The sequence below is a fragment of the Heterodontus francisci genome, chromosome 40, assembly GCF_036365525.1.
Source record: "Heterodontus francisci isolate sHetFra1 chromosome 40, sHetFra1.hap1, whole genome shotgun sequence".
NCBI classification, from domain to species: Eukaryota; Metazoa; Chordata; class Chondrichthyes; order Heterodontiformes; family Heterodontidae; genus Heterodontus; species Heterodontus francisci.
Window position 1 is genome coordinate 20,934,997 of NC_090410.1, and position 15,386 is coordinate 20,950,382.

Genomic DNA, 15,386 nt, shown 5'->3' on the forward strand with positions numbered 1-15,386 from the left:
CTTTCGAAAGAGGCATCTGTGTAGTTGATTTCTGTCAAGGAACAAGGGGGCAACTTGGTGCCACTCCCATGAGTCCAACTGCAATAGACATCTGCAGCGAGAAACGGTTCTGATGGAGACTGGGGTTCTCGCTCCTGGAAGGTGGCAAAAGCTGAGTTTTGCCGAAGCAGTGAGATCTTGAGCAGCCCAGCAGTAAACTACCAAAGTAATAATACCCCAAGTTCCTTGCAATTTCAAGTTGATTTATCTCCAAGCGTTCGCCAAACATATGGAAAAATGTTCTGCCCAGCCAATAAAACGGGGTTGGAAGTGGGTCACTTTCTGCAACTGTTAAACACTCCCACCCGCCAGAGATGCTATAAAGGCCTTGAGGCAGTGCCCACGGCCCCGGCTTCATAACACCATGGCTTTTGGTAAGAATGTCTAGCTTGCTGCCTTGCAATGTATTGAGCATCATTTTAAAGCGGAGTTGCAATATTTGAATGCAGAGTGATCTGAAGTTGCAATATTGAGTAGAGTGGGTTCAGGTTGCAATATTTGAATGCAGAGTGGGTTAAGTTGCAATAACTTAATGCAGAGCCGGTTTAAGTTGCGCTCCCATTTCTCATTAGTTATGTTGAAGTTATTGTGAGGAACCTTTCAGTCAGGCGGTAACCGAGTGGCTGCTGAACCCCAGTACTGGGAGTTGGGAGTGTACACGGTTCCTTGTGCTGTACAAACCCTGGAGAGGAGAGTCCTGATACTCGAGGCTGTGATCAATCATTAGAGAGAGACAGAATTTAACGACATGAAGTGACAGAGATTTGTGTTCATGTGTTGCCTGCAGTTGTATTTCGTGATAGTGACGTGGGGGGCAGGCGATTAAAATCTACAGGGGAAACTGCTGGAAATATAATGTGATACTGAACGGTCAAACAGGGGAGAGATAACGCTGGGCTGAATCTTCCCAGCACTTTCTGCCTTTATTGCACCTGATAGAATTCGAGTGTCTGACCTGTTAGGAATTGCTTTCGTTCCTGCACAGTTTATCTGCGGTTGTCTTTTGCTCTGAGTCTGAGTTCGATAGCTGCACACTGCGATTCTGCATCAAGATTGTGAGATGGGAATCTCTCACTCGCCAGCAACAGAACACATTGCTGCCCCCCTCTCTGTGGGGAGCTGGGTTCATACATAAATGTCTGAATGTTTTTAGACTTTCTCAAACCTTTAAAACTCTTTAACTTTATAAATTTTTGTTTACAAACACATCAATGGGGAGATGTGTGCTTTTGAAAACTACTGCTGCCTTGATGGTTGTGTGCTATGGAATCTTTTACATCCACCTGAGAAGGCAGACAGGATCTCACCTGAAAGACGGCACCGCGGGCAGAGCAGCACTCCCTCAGTATTGCATGGAAGCATTAGGCAGGATTATGTGCTGAAGTCTCTAGACTGGGGCTTGAACTCATGACGTTCTGACTCCAAGGCAAGACCCTACCATTGGCGGGCGTGCATTCAGATATTTAGATTTTAAGCTTTGGAATTTCCTCCCTAAATCTCTCCACCTCTCTTTCTTCCTTTAAGACACTCATAAAACTAACCCAATATGCCCTGGTTGCTCAGTAAGAAACCGAGCTATGGAGATTAGCAAAGTTCACTATTGGATTCCTAGTCTCTGCTGAGGGAACTGATTTCAGCTGGTATGTTCTTTTTAGAGCAGAGACCATTAAGAGGAGATTTGATAGAGATGTTCAAGATTATGAACAGCTTTGATAGAGTAAATAAAGAGGAACCCGTTTCCCGTGGCAGGAGGGTCAGTACCAGAGGACACTGATTTAAGATTGTTGACAAAAGAACCAGGGGTGACGAGGAAAGTTTTTTTTTAACGCATTTTTTTTTCTATTTTTCTTCCCAAAGTGGATAACTCCACACTTCCCCACATTATATTCCAGTTGTTGTAATCTAGAATGCACTGCCTGAAAGGGCAGTGGAAGCGGATTCAATAGTAACTTTCAAAAGAGAATTGGATAAATACTTAAGAGTCATGAAGGGGAAGAAACTACAGGGCTAATGGGAAAGAGCAGGGGAGTGGAATTAATTGATAGCTCTACCAAAGAGCCAGCACAGGTACGATAGGCCGAACAGCCTATCATTCTAAGATTCTACATAGTCAGAAATTAGCTTCAGCTCCTCTGGATTCAGCTGAGGCTCCCACTTTCCGATGACACCCCCCCCCCCCCCCCCTTTGCTGGACAGCACCAAGTGTGGAGATCAGCATCCGGTTTGGTTGTGATGGCTGCTACAGTCGAGTAGCCTGCAGCATAGACTGGAGAATGTCTGTCAAAGGGCTATTCATGCCTGAAGGAAGCCGAGCCTGCAGTGTTTGAACTGGCTGGGGCCTGTGCTCTCTGAGGCAAGGCAGCTGCTGTGCTGATGTTTGAGTCCTCTGGGATTGGGCCCAGGGTGGCTTGGTAATTATGAGGCATCACTGCACAGAGTTTTACATACGCCTTTGATAACAAAAGCCTTGGATTGTGGTCAGACCACTTTGGACAGGTGTAATACATGATTTTCCAGCTCTAATCTACAGGCCGCATGGAAGATGGCAGGATCCCCAAAGACACATTGTACAGCGAGCTCGCCACTGGTATCAGACCCACCGGCCGTCCATGTCTCCGTTATAAAGACGTCTGCAAACGCGACATGAAATCGTGTGACATTGATCACAAGTCGTGGGAGTCAGTTGCCAGCATTCGCCAGAGCTGGCGGGCAGCCATAAAGACAGGGCTAAATTGTGGCGAGTCGAAGAGACTTAGTAGTTGGCAGGAAAAAAGACAGAGGCGCAAGGGGAGAGCCAACTGTGCAACAGCCCCAACAAACAAATTTCTCTGCAGCACCTGTGGAAGAGCCTGTCACTCCAGAATTGGCCTTTATAGCCACTCCAGGCGCTGCTTCACAAACCACTGACCACCTCCAGGCGCGTATCCATTGTCTCTCGAGATAAGGAGGCCCAAAAGAATCTACAGGAGTGTAGTTTTTTTTTGATTGTTGTCAGGCAAGGAATAAAAGCAAATAAAAGCAAAATACTGCAGATGCTGGAAATCTGAAATAAAAACAAAGTGCTGGTCAGGCGGCATCTACATACGAATTAGGAGCAGGAGTAGGCCACTCGGCCCCTCGAGCCTGCTCCGCCATTCAATAAGATCATGGCTGATCTGGTTGTAACCTCGACTCCACATTCCCACCTACCCCCGATAACCTTTCACCCCCTTGCTTATCAAGAATCTATCTAACTCTGCCTTAAAAATATTCAAAGACTCTGCTTCCACCGCCTTTTGAGGAAGAGAATTCCAAACACTCACGACCCTTTGAGAGAAAAATTTCTCCTCATCTCTGTCTTAAATAGGCGACCCCTTATTTTTAAACAGTGACCCCTAGTTCTAGATTCTCCCACATCTGTGGAGAAAGAAGCAGAGTTAATGTTTCAGGTCTGTGAGCTTTGAGTTCTGATGAAAGCTCACAGCCCTGAAATGTTAACTGAAGTAATGCAGCTTTGCATCTTGCAAAACCAAAGGCTAGTTAATTGGAGGCATCTGACGCTCCAATACAGTGTTTTTAGTTTTTGGTTTCTTTTTGTTTTACTTATGTCTGCATTCATTTTTTTATATATCAGGAATGGCACAGTGGGTGCAGTGGTTTGCACTGCAGCCTCACAGCTCCAGCGACCCGGATACAGTTCTGCGTACTGCCTGTGCGGAGTTTGCAAGTTCTCCCTGTGTCAGCGTGGGTTTCCGCCGGGTGCTCCGGTTTCCTCCCACCGCCAAAGACTTGCAGGTTGATAGGTAAATTGGCCAGTGTAAATTGCCCCTAGTGTAGGTAGGTGGTAGGAGAATGGAGGGGATGTGGTCGGGAATATGGGGTTAATGTAGGATTCGTATAAATGGGTGGTTGCTGGTCGGCACAGACTCGGTGGGCTGAAGGGCCTGTTTCAGTGCTGTATCTCTAAATGAAAGGTTTGAGATCTTGCCTGAGGATTCCTGGACTGTGTGCTGAGTTGGCAAAGTTGTAAAGAGCACCATGAGATAAATGATAAGATAGCATCAATGAGCCCAAATAATAATTGAGAGGAGGTCCGATACAGCCCGGGATCCACCTTGGCCGAGCAATGTTTCCAAACTGGTTTGAAACCAGATACAATTTTTTGCTGGTATATTTTAGTTAACGCCTGATACCAGAATGTATTTATTTGTTTCAAGGTTAAATCAGGTCATCTACCCAAAAGAAAAATGCAAGTTCAAGAAGTAAGTAAAGGGGGTAGTGATTTGACTAGTTCATAATCAGCCAAGCAAGTCTCAAAAATTGAAGACTAAATTTAATGAATGATCAATGTATTTCATGTACAGAATACATTAAAATATTTTAAGATTAAATGATTGCCTTCATTGGTCGGGGCATAGAGTATAAAAATTGGCAAGTCATGTTGCAGCTGTACAAGAACCTTAGTTAGGCCACACTTAGAATATTGCGTGCAATTCTGGTCGCCACACTACCAGAAAGACGTGGAGGCTTTGGAGAGGGTACAGAGGAGGTTTACCAGGATGTTGCCTGGTCTGGAGGGCATTAGCTATGAGGAGAGGTTGGAAAAACTCGGATTGTTTTCACTGGAAGGACGGAGGTGGAGGGGGCGACATGATAGAGGTTTACAAAGTTATGAGCGGCATGGACAGAGTGGATAGTCAGAAGCTTTTTCCCAGGGTGGAAGAGTCAGTTACTAGGGGACATAGGTTTAAGGTGCGAGGGGCAAAGTTTAGAGGGGATGTGCGAGGCAAGTTTTTGACACAGAGGGTGGTGAGTGCCTGGAAATTGCTGCCAGGGGAGGTGGTGGAAGCAGATACGATAGCGACATTTAAGAGACATCTTGACAAATACATGAATAGGAAGGGAATAGAGGGATATGGGCCCCGGAAGTGCAGGAGGTGTTAGTTTAGACAGGCATCAAGATCGGCGCAGGCTTCGAGGGCCGAATGGCCTGTTCCTGTGCTGTACTGTTCTTTGTTCTTTGTTCTTATGTTGGGAATCTCTACGATGTAGAAATTAACATTCTACTTGAAAAGTATTGAGCAAAGGTTTTTAAAAATTGCCATGTTTCAAATCAAAGCACAGACTTCCATATCTGTGTGGTGTTCAGACTGTAACACGTGATCTAATGGCAGAGAATGATTGATGTGTGGAACAGACTTCCAGGGAAGAGTGTTGGAGGGAAAAGCCCTGGAATCATTTAAAGAGCTATCCTGGTGGGAGAGGCCATGTGTTTGAAGGCAGAATCAAGCTTGGTCTTGATATAGAAGGAAAGAGGCATTTGGAGCAGACCTGGCCTCTAGTGAAGAATGTGCAGCAGTGCCCCTCCCAATGTGGCCCTGTGGAGGTATTTGTGGAAATGCAGAATACTGCTGAATGAGCATCTTCATTACTGTCAAAGCAGAACACACAGCATGTCGAGCCTGCTCCATCATTCAATAGGATCAGGGCTGATTTTCTGCCTTAACTGTACTTTCCCACCTGCTCCCCACTTCCCTTGATTTCACGAGAGATCAAAAATCTGTCTATCTCAGCCTTAAATATATTAAACGATGGAGCATCCACAAACCCCTGGATAGACAATTCCAAAGATTCCAAATCCTCTAAGTGAAGAAATATCTCCTCATCTCAGTCCTAAATGAGCAACCCTTTATCCTGAGACTGTGCCCCTCCTGTGTTCTAGATTCCCCAGCCAGAGGAAACAACCTCTGTGTCTACCCTATCAAGCACCTTCAGAATATTGTATCTTTCAATGAGATCACCTCTCATTCTTAACACTAGAGAGTATAGGCCCAATTTATTCAGTCATAGGACAACCCTCTCATCCCAGGAACCAATCAGTGAACTTTCACTGTACCGTCTCCAATGCAAGTATATCCTTCCTTAGATATGGAAACCGAAACTGTACACAGTATTCCAGGTGTGGTCTCACCAAAGCCCTATACAACTGTAGCAAGAATTCCTTATTCTTGTACTCCAATCCCCTCGTCATAAAGGCTAACATGCCATTTGCCTTCCTAATTGCTTGCTGTACCTGCATGTCAGTTTTCTGTGTTCCTTGTACGAGTACACCCAAGTCCCTCTGAACATCAACATTCAGAAGTTTCACGCCTTTTAAAAAATATTCTCTTTTTCTATTCTTACTGCCAAAGTTAATAACCACACACTTCCCCACATTATACTCCATCTCCTACCTTGTTGCCCTCTCTGTCTAATTCTCTTTGCAGCCTCTTTGTGTCCTCAGAGCTTACATTCCCACCTAGCTTTGCCTTGTCAGCAAACTTGGATACATATTCCCTCTCGAATGCTGTAATTAAGGTGTCAGCCACGACTCAGTGGCAGCACTCTGCCTTGGAGTCAGGAGTGGCTTTGAGTACCACTCTAGGAATATGGGCACAAAATCTGGGCTGACACTGCAAGTACTGAGGCAGTGCTACACTGTTGGAGGTGCCGTCTTTCAGATGAGACATAAAATCCTATGACACCATTTGAAGACGAGCTGGGGAGTTCACCCTGGTGCCCTGGCCAATATTTATCACTCAACAAACATCAGCAAAACAGAATATCTAGTCATTATCACATTTGCTGTTTATGGAACTTGTGCGCAACTTGGCTGTCACATTTCCTACGTTCCAACAGTAACTACACTTCAGAAGTATCTATTGGCTGTAAAGCGAGTTGGGATGTCCTAAGTGAAAGATGTTAAATATATGCAATCTGGCAGTGCATTTCAGATCAGAACAACTCATTGCATTAAACACTGATTATCTCCTCTTTTTTTGCCTTAAAATCTATGCTTTCTGGTCACCAACCCGTCTGCCACTGGAAAGCCTTATTTACTTATTTACTCTTATTAAGTTTCCCCTTAATCTTCTCTGCTGTAAGTAGAGCAATCTCTACTTCTCTAATCTCTCCTTTTGTGTATTTATATTAAATAACAATGTGCTCTCAAATTTCTCTTGTCACTCTTCAGAAATAGTATAATGCAACAGTGGCAGTGATCTACAATCTGGAGGCAGCTGCCCAGCAACACAGCATCTGAATGAGAAATTTGATTGTAGCAATCACAATTCCTTTTTAAACAAAAAGCCAGGCCTGAGCACAACTTTTTTTTTTAAAAGAAAAACCAAATGATCTCACCCAGCGCTTACTTAATATCACTTGGATCTTGTAGACATAAAAAGAAGCGGGTTTACCTTAGCAGCGGAATAATACAGCCTGCATTATCTGGCATAATGTCAGCCTAGCAAGGGGTCAGCACCTGAGGGGGGGGGGGGGGGGGGTGGAAGGAAAGGAGGGTGGAGACCATAAGCTTCACTTATCTTCTGGAACCTCTAAACTGGTTGCCATCATTCTCAAGTGTTTCTTTACAAAGTGAACAGACCTAACTGTATTTCTTTGGTTTCAAATATCGAATAATGCAGTTCAATCCTAAAATGTTTTCCTTGATTGGATCAGATTGTGGCACGTTCTGTGCTAAAGGCTACGACATGACAGAGCATAATGCTGCCAAACACAAATATAATGCCAATCACAATACCAGTGATGCCACAGTAAATCAGGGTGATGCCAAAGGAAATGCCAGTGATGCCAAAGTGAACAATGATGCCAAAGGGAGTGGTGATGCCAAAGGAAATGCCAGTGATGCCAAAGTGAACAATGATGCCAAAGGGAGTGGTGATGTCAAAGGAAATGCCAGTGATGCCAAAGACAAACGCAGTAAAAGACATGAAAAGGTAAAGAATGTTCTGTTTTTATTTAGGTTTCCTGCCCCTCCCTCTTTCTCCATCAGTCACACTGTAAAGGGTAAGTCAGCTGCCGTCTGTCTCTTTCGGTAGCTACCAGCTGGTGTGCGTAGTTGCTCTCTCAACCTTTGCCCAATTGCCCATTCTTCGGCTGTGAGTTTAACAGTGTCAACAGGTTATTCAGTCATGGGCATCTGAACCCAGCCTGATCCTCATCCAGCATCCACACATCCAGTGAGGTCCATGGGTTATAGGACAGTAGCCAAGGGCAGGAATCCTGAGCTGATTCTACCCCTGTTCCACCGCGCCCCCCTGCCCCCCCCTCCCCCTTGCACTCCTGGCTTACAGTTTTGGACCAATTGTAACTTGCCCATTGCCACCTTGTGTTTTTGTAACTCCTCATTTCTCCTCTTGCTGTTATTTGAAATTGACCCTATTTTGAATTAGAATTAGAACATGACAGCGCAGTACAGGCCCTTCAGCCCTCGATGTTGCGCCGACCTGTGAAACCATCTGACCTACACTATTCCATTTTCATCCATATGTCTATCCAATGACCACTTAAATGCCCTTAAAGTTGGCGAGTCTACTACTGTTGCAGGCAGGGCGTTCCACGCCCCTACTACTCTCTGAGTAAAGAAACTACCTCTGACATCTGTCCTATATCTATCACCCCTCAACTTAAAGCTATGTCCCCTCATGTTTGCCATCACCATCCGAGGAAAAAGACTCTCACTATCCACCCTATCTTACCCTCTGATTATCTTACATGTCTCTATTAAGTCACCTCTCCTCCTCCTTCTCTCCAACGAAAACAACCTCAAGTCCCTCAGCCTTTCCTCGTAAGACCTTCCCTCCATACCAGGCAACATCCTAGTAAATCTCCTCTGCACCCTTTCCAAAGCTTCCACATCCTTCCTATAATGCGGTGACCAGAACGGCACGCAATATTCCAGGTGCGGCCACACCAGAGTTTTGTACAGCTGCAGCATGACCTCGTGGCTCCGAAACTCGATCCCCCTACTAATAAAAGCTAACACACCATATGCCTTCTTAACAGCCCTGTTAACCTGGGTAGCAACTTTCAGGGATTTATGTACCTGGACACCAAGATCTCTCTGTTCATCTACACAACTTTGTTCCTGTTTCTTTTTATTCTGCCTGTGCAGAGATTTGTTTCAAGACCAATCTTTGGATTATCAGAGTGAAGAGATCGGATGTCTCAACTGTGAGGTATACAGTGCAACTCAACACAAACAGGCAGTGACATCCTATTTGCATAGTTCACTTAATTCCAATGTCACCACTTCTCAAACCATGAGATTTGGTCCCTGACCTTTTTGCCATTCTTCACCTTAGCTAGGACCAAAATAGAAAAGCGGTTAAACACAGGAAAAGTTAAGACATTCCTGTGTTGGAATCTGCTTGAAGGAAGTAACTCTCACAGCATGCAGTGAATGCTGAAGCACCACTTTACATCACTGATAAACCATATTATGTTGTGCCCTCCATCGCTTGTGTTATGTCTTGTGATAAACTGTGCAAATTATAAATGTCCCCTTGTGTATGCTCAGTCTACTGGAATAGAGTCAACTGGAACAGAGACGCCATTTTATGAAGCTTTTATTAGCTTTAGCCCCTTCATTCCACATTGCAAAGATCATTAATTTCTTGGACAAAATTAAGGGTTAAATAATCCATTTAGCAACTCGCCCTGTTAGGTGGCTGATAGACTAAACTCTCCGAATGAATGTGAGCCTTTCCCATACACTAATCCTGATCTTTCTCAGTAATCCATCTCGATCCCAAATTAGCTGGCAGAGTAAACATTCAGATGATCCAGTGGTGCCGCCCAGCAGTGTAACCTGATATAAACTCCAATTCATTGTACGATGTGAGTCACAGTATTTAATGATGTTCATTGACCCATGGCATTGCCATAGTTCGCTTGTTAACAAAACCAACGCCTTTTATTTTAAAGCATAGAATTGTTTAATAACTATTGGGCATGTTAGCAAGAATGTGCAGTTTGTTGAGTCTCCTGTTGCCTTGGTGACCATTTCCTCACACCTGTTCTAAGTTCTCCTCCTCCTGACAGGTGTTATTTCACAAGGTCCAACAGCCTGCTGGTTCCACCACTATGCACGTGCGAGCCTAGACCTTGAATATTTGTTGGGTGTTTGACTGTGGCAGGCAGCACCGCTGACCCTGAGATATCTACACACATGCATGTTTGACCAAACCGGCCAGAAGCAGAAACTCTGTTTGAGTATCTTCCCCTCCCGTTGTAGTTGGAGACCCTGAGACACTTGTAAAATCCTCACTGTCACTCTGGCTGAGCTATCTCATCATAAGGCCGACATCGAACCTGGGCTTCTCTTGACCTTATTGCTAAAAGGCAGCTTCTGTCAATGAAGCAATGCTACCCAGTGAGCAGAGTTAAGATGCTGGGGGGCTCATTGTGCCCATAATAATGTCCTCCTCTCCCAACAATATTCCAAAGCCATAAAAATGAAGAGGTAAAGAATGGGCAATCCACCAGCATCAACGAGCTTGATGGAAAAGCAGAGCAGTAACTGCAGCCCATGACTGTTGTGTCCCTAAAGTCAGGAATATCTTCAGGGTGTGATAGTGTAACTGACCTTAGCACATACAAGTACAGGCACCTGTTACATGGAGGAAAATTTTTATAAAATGTCATTTCAGGGAGGCCCATTGGAAATGGTTGGGGAGGGCATTCATGCTGATTCTGTCCTGTTCTCTTTAACTGCAGGGAGAAGGCGGACAATCCCCCAGCTCCAGCTCCAGCTCCAGTAGCAGCTCGTCAGATAGTGAAGGTGAAGGAAAGGCAAGTGTTGGATAATCCTTATCCTTTTAATAGCCAAGTCGTGGGTGCTAGAGACTGCAATATATCTGACAATTAACTAGAGTATCAGTGGGTAGCACACTCCCCTAAAACTCCCCCAGACTCTTCAGCACAAATCCGAGGCTGATACTCCGGTGCACTACTGAGGGAGTGCAGCACTATTGGAGGTGCCATCTTTTGGATGAGAGGTTAAACCGAGGCACCGTCTGCCCCCTCAGGTAGTTTCCATGGTACTATTCAAAGAAGAGCAGGGGAGTTATCCCTTTGCCAATATTTATCCTTAAGTCAACATTGCTAAAATAAATTATCTGAGACATTGCTGTGTGCAAATTGGCTGTTGCATTTCCTATACTAGAACAGTGACTACACTTCAAAAGTACTTCATTGGCTGAAAAGCACTTTGGCACATTTTGAGGTTGTGAAATGCACTACATAAATGAAATACATTCTTTCTTGCTTTTAATGCCATAATGGAATTTTTTTCACAGCCCAGTTACGGTTGGGATTAAGTTTTGTTCATGATTTAATTTTATTGATTTATGCCAGAACTGAAATACTAGGGCAATCATTAGCCGATGTTCATATCAGTAAGGACCTGCTGCAGCTACATTCATTAAACTGCATCGGCCTCCCATCTGCCCAGTCAGCTAAACTGTCTAACTTCCTGCTGTCCTACGTTCTTTTTCCTTGCTCCCAAATTTGAATCACCATCTTATTTTGATATCATTCTTCTATCTATCGCTAAATCATTTATATGTCAATAAAAAATGCAGGAAGGGGAAGAAGAAAGCTCTTTTGAAGTACATAGACGCAGGATCAAGCCATTCTTAAGATGTTAATCCTTAATCCCCTTAACCAGCAAAAATCTATCAATCTCAATTTTGAAACTTTCAATTGACTTGCCACCACGACAGCTTTTTTGGGGGGAGAGAGTTCCAGATTTCCACCACCCTTTGTGTGAAGAAGTGCTTCCTGACATCACTCCTGAATGGCCTAGCTCTAATTTTAAGGTTATGCCCCCCTTGTTCTGGATCCTCCCCCAGAGAGAATAGTTTCTCTTTATCGACCCCATAATCTCCCTGGATCATCTCAATTAGATCACCCCTTAATCTTCTATTCTCAGAGGAATACAAGACTAGTCTATGCAACCTGCCCTCATAACTTAACCCTTTCAGCCACTGAATCTGCACCACACCACCTCCACAAGGCCCAGTATATCTTTTCTGAGGTGCAGAGCCCAGAACTGAATGCAGTGCTCTTAACTGTAACATCAGTGGTGCAGTGGTTAGCACCGCAGCCTCACAGCTCCAGTGACCCGGGATTGGTTCTGGGTACTGCTTGTGTGGAGTTTGCAAGTTCTCCCTGTGACCGCGGGGGTTTCCTCCCACATACCAAAGACTCGCAGGTTAATAGGTAAATTGGCCATTGTAAATTGCCACTAGTGTAGGTAGGTGGTATGAGAATTGAGGGAAGGTGGGGATGTGAGAGGGAAATGGGATTAATGTAGGGTTAGTATAAACAGGTGGTTGATGGTCGGCATGGACTCGTTGGGCCGAAGGGCCTGTTTCAGTGCTGTATCTCTCTATGACTCTATGATCACTTCCACCCCTTTGTATTCCAGCCCCCTTGAGATAAAGGCCAACAATCCATTAGACTTCTTGATTAGTTATTGTACCTGCCCTCTACCTTGCATTGATTCCTGCACTTGGACTCCTAAATCTCTCTGCCCCTCCATAGTTTCAAGCTTCTAGTAAGTTTTATTTTCCAGTTAAAAAAGGTTTGGCGACTAGGTTGATGGAATCACAGATGAGCAATTGAATGGAGTGATGAGCAAAATTAAGATGTTTAAAATTCCTAATTAGTTGTAAAATAGTGTTTGAGTAGTTTAAGATTAGTACAGTCAGTAATAATATATTATTGTATAAATAATGTTCAGTTTCATTTTATTGTGTGTGAGCCACAAACTACAGAACTGAAAACAGAAATCACCCTGAACAGACAGTCTAGGGTAAAACCTGCAGACTTCCTGAAGACCAATGTTGGCCTTTGTATAAAAGGCAAGTGATCTCATATTGCTTGCTTCTTTCCATTGATTTCAAGACTACTTTATACCAAACTGTGAGCAGTATGTCATGGACACTCAGCTCAGAAATAAACCAGTACTTGGAGCCAAATAGTGGATAGGTTTGTGGGTGTGGTTATGTGGCTGGTGTCAGTTCCCAGCCTACCGAGCACCCTTCTGTTGTCTTCATTTACTTTGTGCCACTTTTTTAAAATTTATTTAACCAACAGCCTGGATGTGGAGAGAAAAAGAAAAAAGTGAAGCAAGTGAAAGAGAGCAAGAGAGAGACCGACAACGGCAAAGCCGAGAAGTGCAAACACTAACAGCGATTGAAGAAATCTGACAAGATTCTTTTGTTGTTTGAAGATTTTGTTCTTGTATCTAATCTTTTAGCTTCTTGGCATATTTAAGGGACTTTATCTTTGTTTTTTAGATTAAGCTTTGCCCTTTTTACTCTTGGTTTGTGATCCTTCTCCTACTGTTAATTGTTGACAGGTAGCCTTAATACAGGTAGTAACTCTTCATGATATACTCAGCTTATTGGTTAGGCAGCTTCTCCATGTACTTGTCTCTGAGCAACTTTAGTTACCATTGTGTTCTAGAATAGTCCGTATTTTAATCACTTCATCATTGGTGGCCATGCCCTCAGCTGCCTGGACCCTAAACTTTGGAATCTGCTCCATTTCTCTACCTCTCTCCCCTTCTTTAAGACGCTGATTAAAACTACCTCTTTGACCAAGTTTTTGGTCATCTGTCCTAATATCTCCTTATGGAGCGCGGTGTCAAATTTGTTTGAGAATGCTCCTGTGAAGCAGTGTGGTTTCTTTCATTATGTTAGAGGTGTGATATAAATGCAAGTTGTTAATCTTGAGACATAGTAAAGATGTATCAAAGACCGTCAGTCTGAAATAGCATCGGTAAGCATTTCAGTCAGTCAGTCATAAAACGCATGATTAAACTATGACCCTCCATAATCTTCACAAGCATTACCAATAAAAGTTCCATCTGATTTAAAATAATTAACATTTGTGTGATGTCAGATGTCTTATAAATGCAGAGTTGTAATGTAAATGTCTCCTGTCACAAACCTTGATGGGATGTTGGACTTCTTCGCAAGATTTAGAATGTAAACATGAGGAAGAAACTCAGAGGATAGGGAGAAGACATTTGGAATATTGTGCTCAGTTTTAACCATCCCATTTTTGGAGGGATAACCTTAGAGAAAGTTTGACAATTCACAGGATGATACCTGGGAAGAAGGGACTGAGCTATGAAGAGAGACTGGGAAATCTCAGGTTACTGGCCCTGGTCACGAGAATGTTAAGTGGGTGATAGAATTATGGAATGATACGGCACAGAAAGAGGCCATTCGCCCATTGTGCCTGTGTCAACTCTTTGAAAGACACATCCAATTAGACCTGTCACCCTCTGCTCTTTCCCCATAGTCCTGCAAATTTTTCCCCCTTCAAATATTTATCCAATTCCCTTTCGAAAGTCACTATTGAATCTGCTTCCACCGAAATTTCAGGCTGCGCATTGTAGATCATTACAACTTGCTGCAGATTTTAAAAAAAAACTTCTCATAGAACCTCCAGTTCTTTTGCCTAAGATGTTTAAAAGTAATGAATTAAACTAAAACAGGACATAATCATAGATTTTGAGCTATGTTGGCTTAATGCAAATTCAGGAAAATCTTTACACAAAAGATTGTGAGTGCAACACACTGCACCAGGAGACTAAAATCGTCAAGTCAGTCGAGTTGTTTAAAAGTGAAATAGAAAGTTACTTAGGGAGTTAAGGGCGGTAAGGCATACTGAGAAAAAGATGTGGAAATGGGTTTTAAAAGGTAGAGTATGTTTGTAAGAAATGATGTGGGTTGACAGCAACATAAAAGGCCAATAAGTCAAAGGTGATTTATGGAGAGAATTCTAGAGAGCAAGAGCAGAATGTCCCAGCGATTTGACTTCTGATGGTGCGAGTGAGAAACCAACAGTTATCAAGTACGAGGGGGAACTAAGTGTGAGTCATGTGGCTGGACGAGGTTTTTTTTAATTCTTTCATGCAATGTGGGCAATACTGGAAAAGCCAGCATTTGTTGCCTATTCCCAATTGCACTTGACAACTGAATGGCCATTTCAGAGGGCAGTTAAGAGTCAACCCTATTGCTGTGGGTCTGGAGTCACATGTCGGCCAGACCAGGTAAGGACGGCAGATTTCCTTCCCTAAAGGACGTTAGTGAACCAGATGGGTTTTTACAACAATCAATGCTAGTTTCACGGTCACCATTACAAAGACTAGCTTACAATTCCAGATTTTTATTAATTAATTGAATTTAAATTCCGCCAGCTGCCATGGTGGTGGGATTTGCACCCATGTCCTCAGGGTAGACTGGGACTCTAGACTATTAGTTCAGTGACATTACCACTGTACCAACAGAAGGTGGGGGTGAGGCCACGGAGGTTCATGAAGATGAGGAACTTCAAATTGATTTGCCGGGGCACAGGGGGCTAGTGGATATTGGCAAGGACGCAGAGTGGACAAGTTCCAAACAATCTGGACACTTGCAGATGTCCGTTTGGCAGCATTCTGATAAGTAAGAGGGCAGTGTGAAATTGTGATATACATTAGCAAACCAGGCAAATCAAGGGTTTGAGAG

The 15,386-nt window shown here is 43.7% G+C and overlaps 1 protein-coding gene across 2 annotated transcripts; it reads left to right on the forward strand.

The window, feature by feature from the left end:
- The first annotated feature begins 358 nt into the window (after positions 1-358).
- On the forward strand, positions 359-13,731 carry LOC137353233 (high mobility group nucleosome-binding domain-containing protein 5-like). Of its 2 annotated transcripts, XM_068019312.1 has the most exons (4): positions 359-413; positions 7,516-7,793; positions 10,576-10,650; positions 12,961-13,731. In XM_068019312.1, exons 1-4 carry the CDS (start codon positions 404-406, stop codon positions 13,051-13,053), a joined length of 456 nt encoding a protein of 151 aa, XP_067875413.1. In that variant the 5' UTR covers positions 359-403; the 3' UTR covers positions 13,054-13,731. The 2 variants fall into 2 exon arrangements, with proteins under 2 accessions (XP_067875413.1, XP_067875414.1); XM_068019313.1 differs by lacking the exon at positions 10,576-10,650.
- Positions 13,732-15,386: the final 1,655 nt, after the last annotated feature.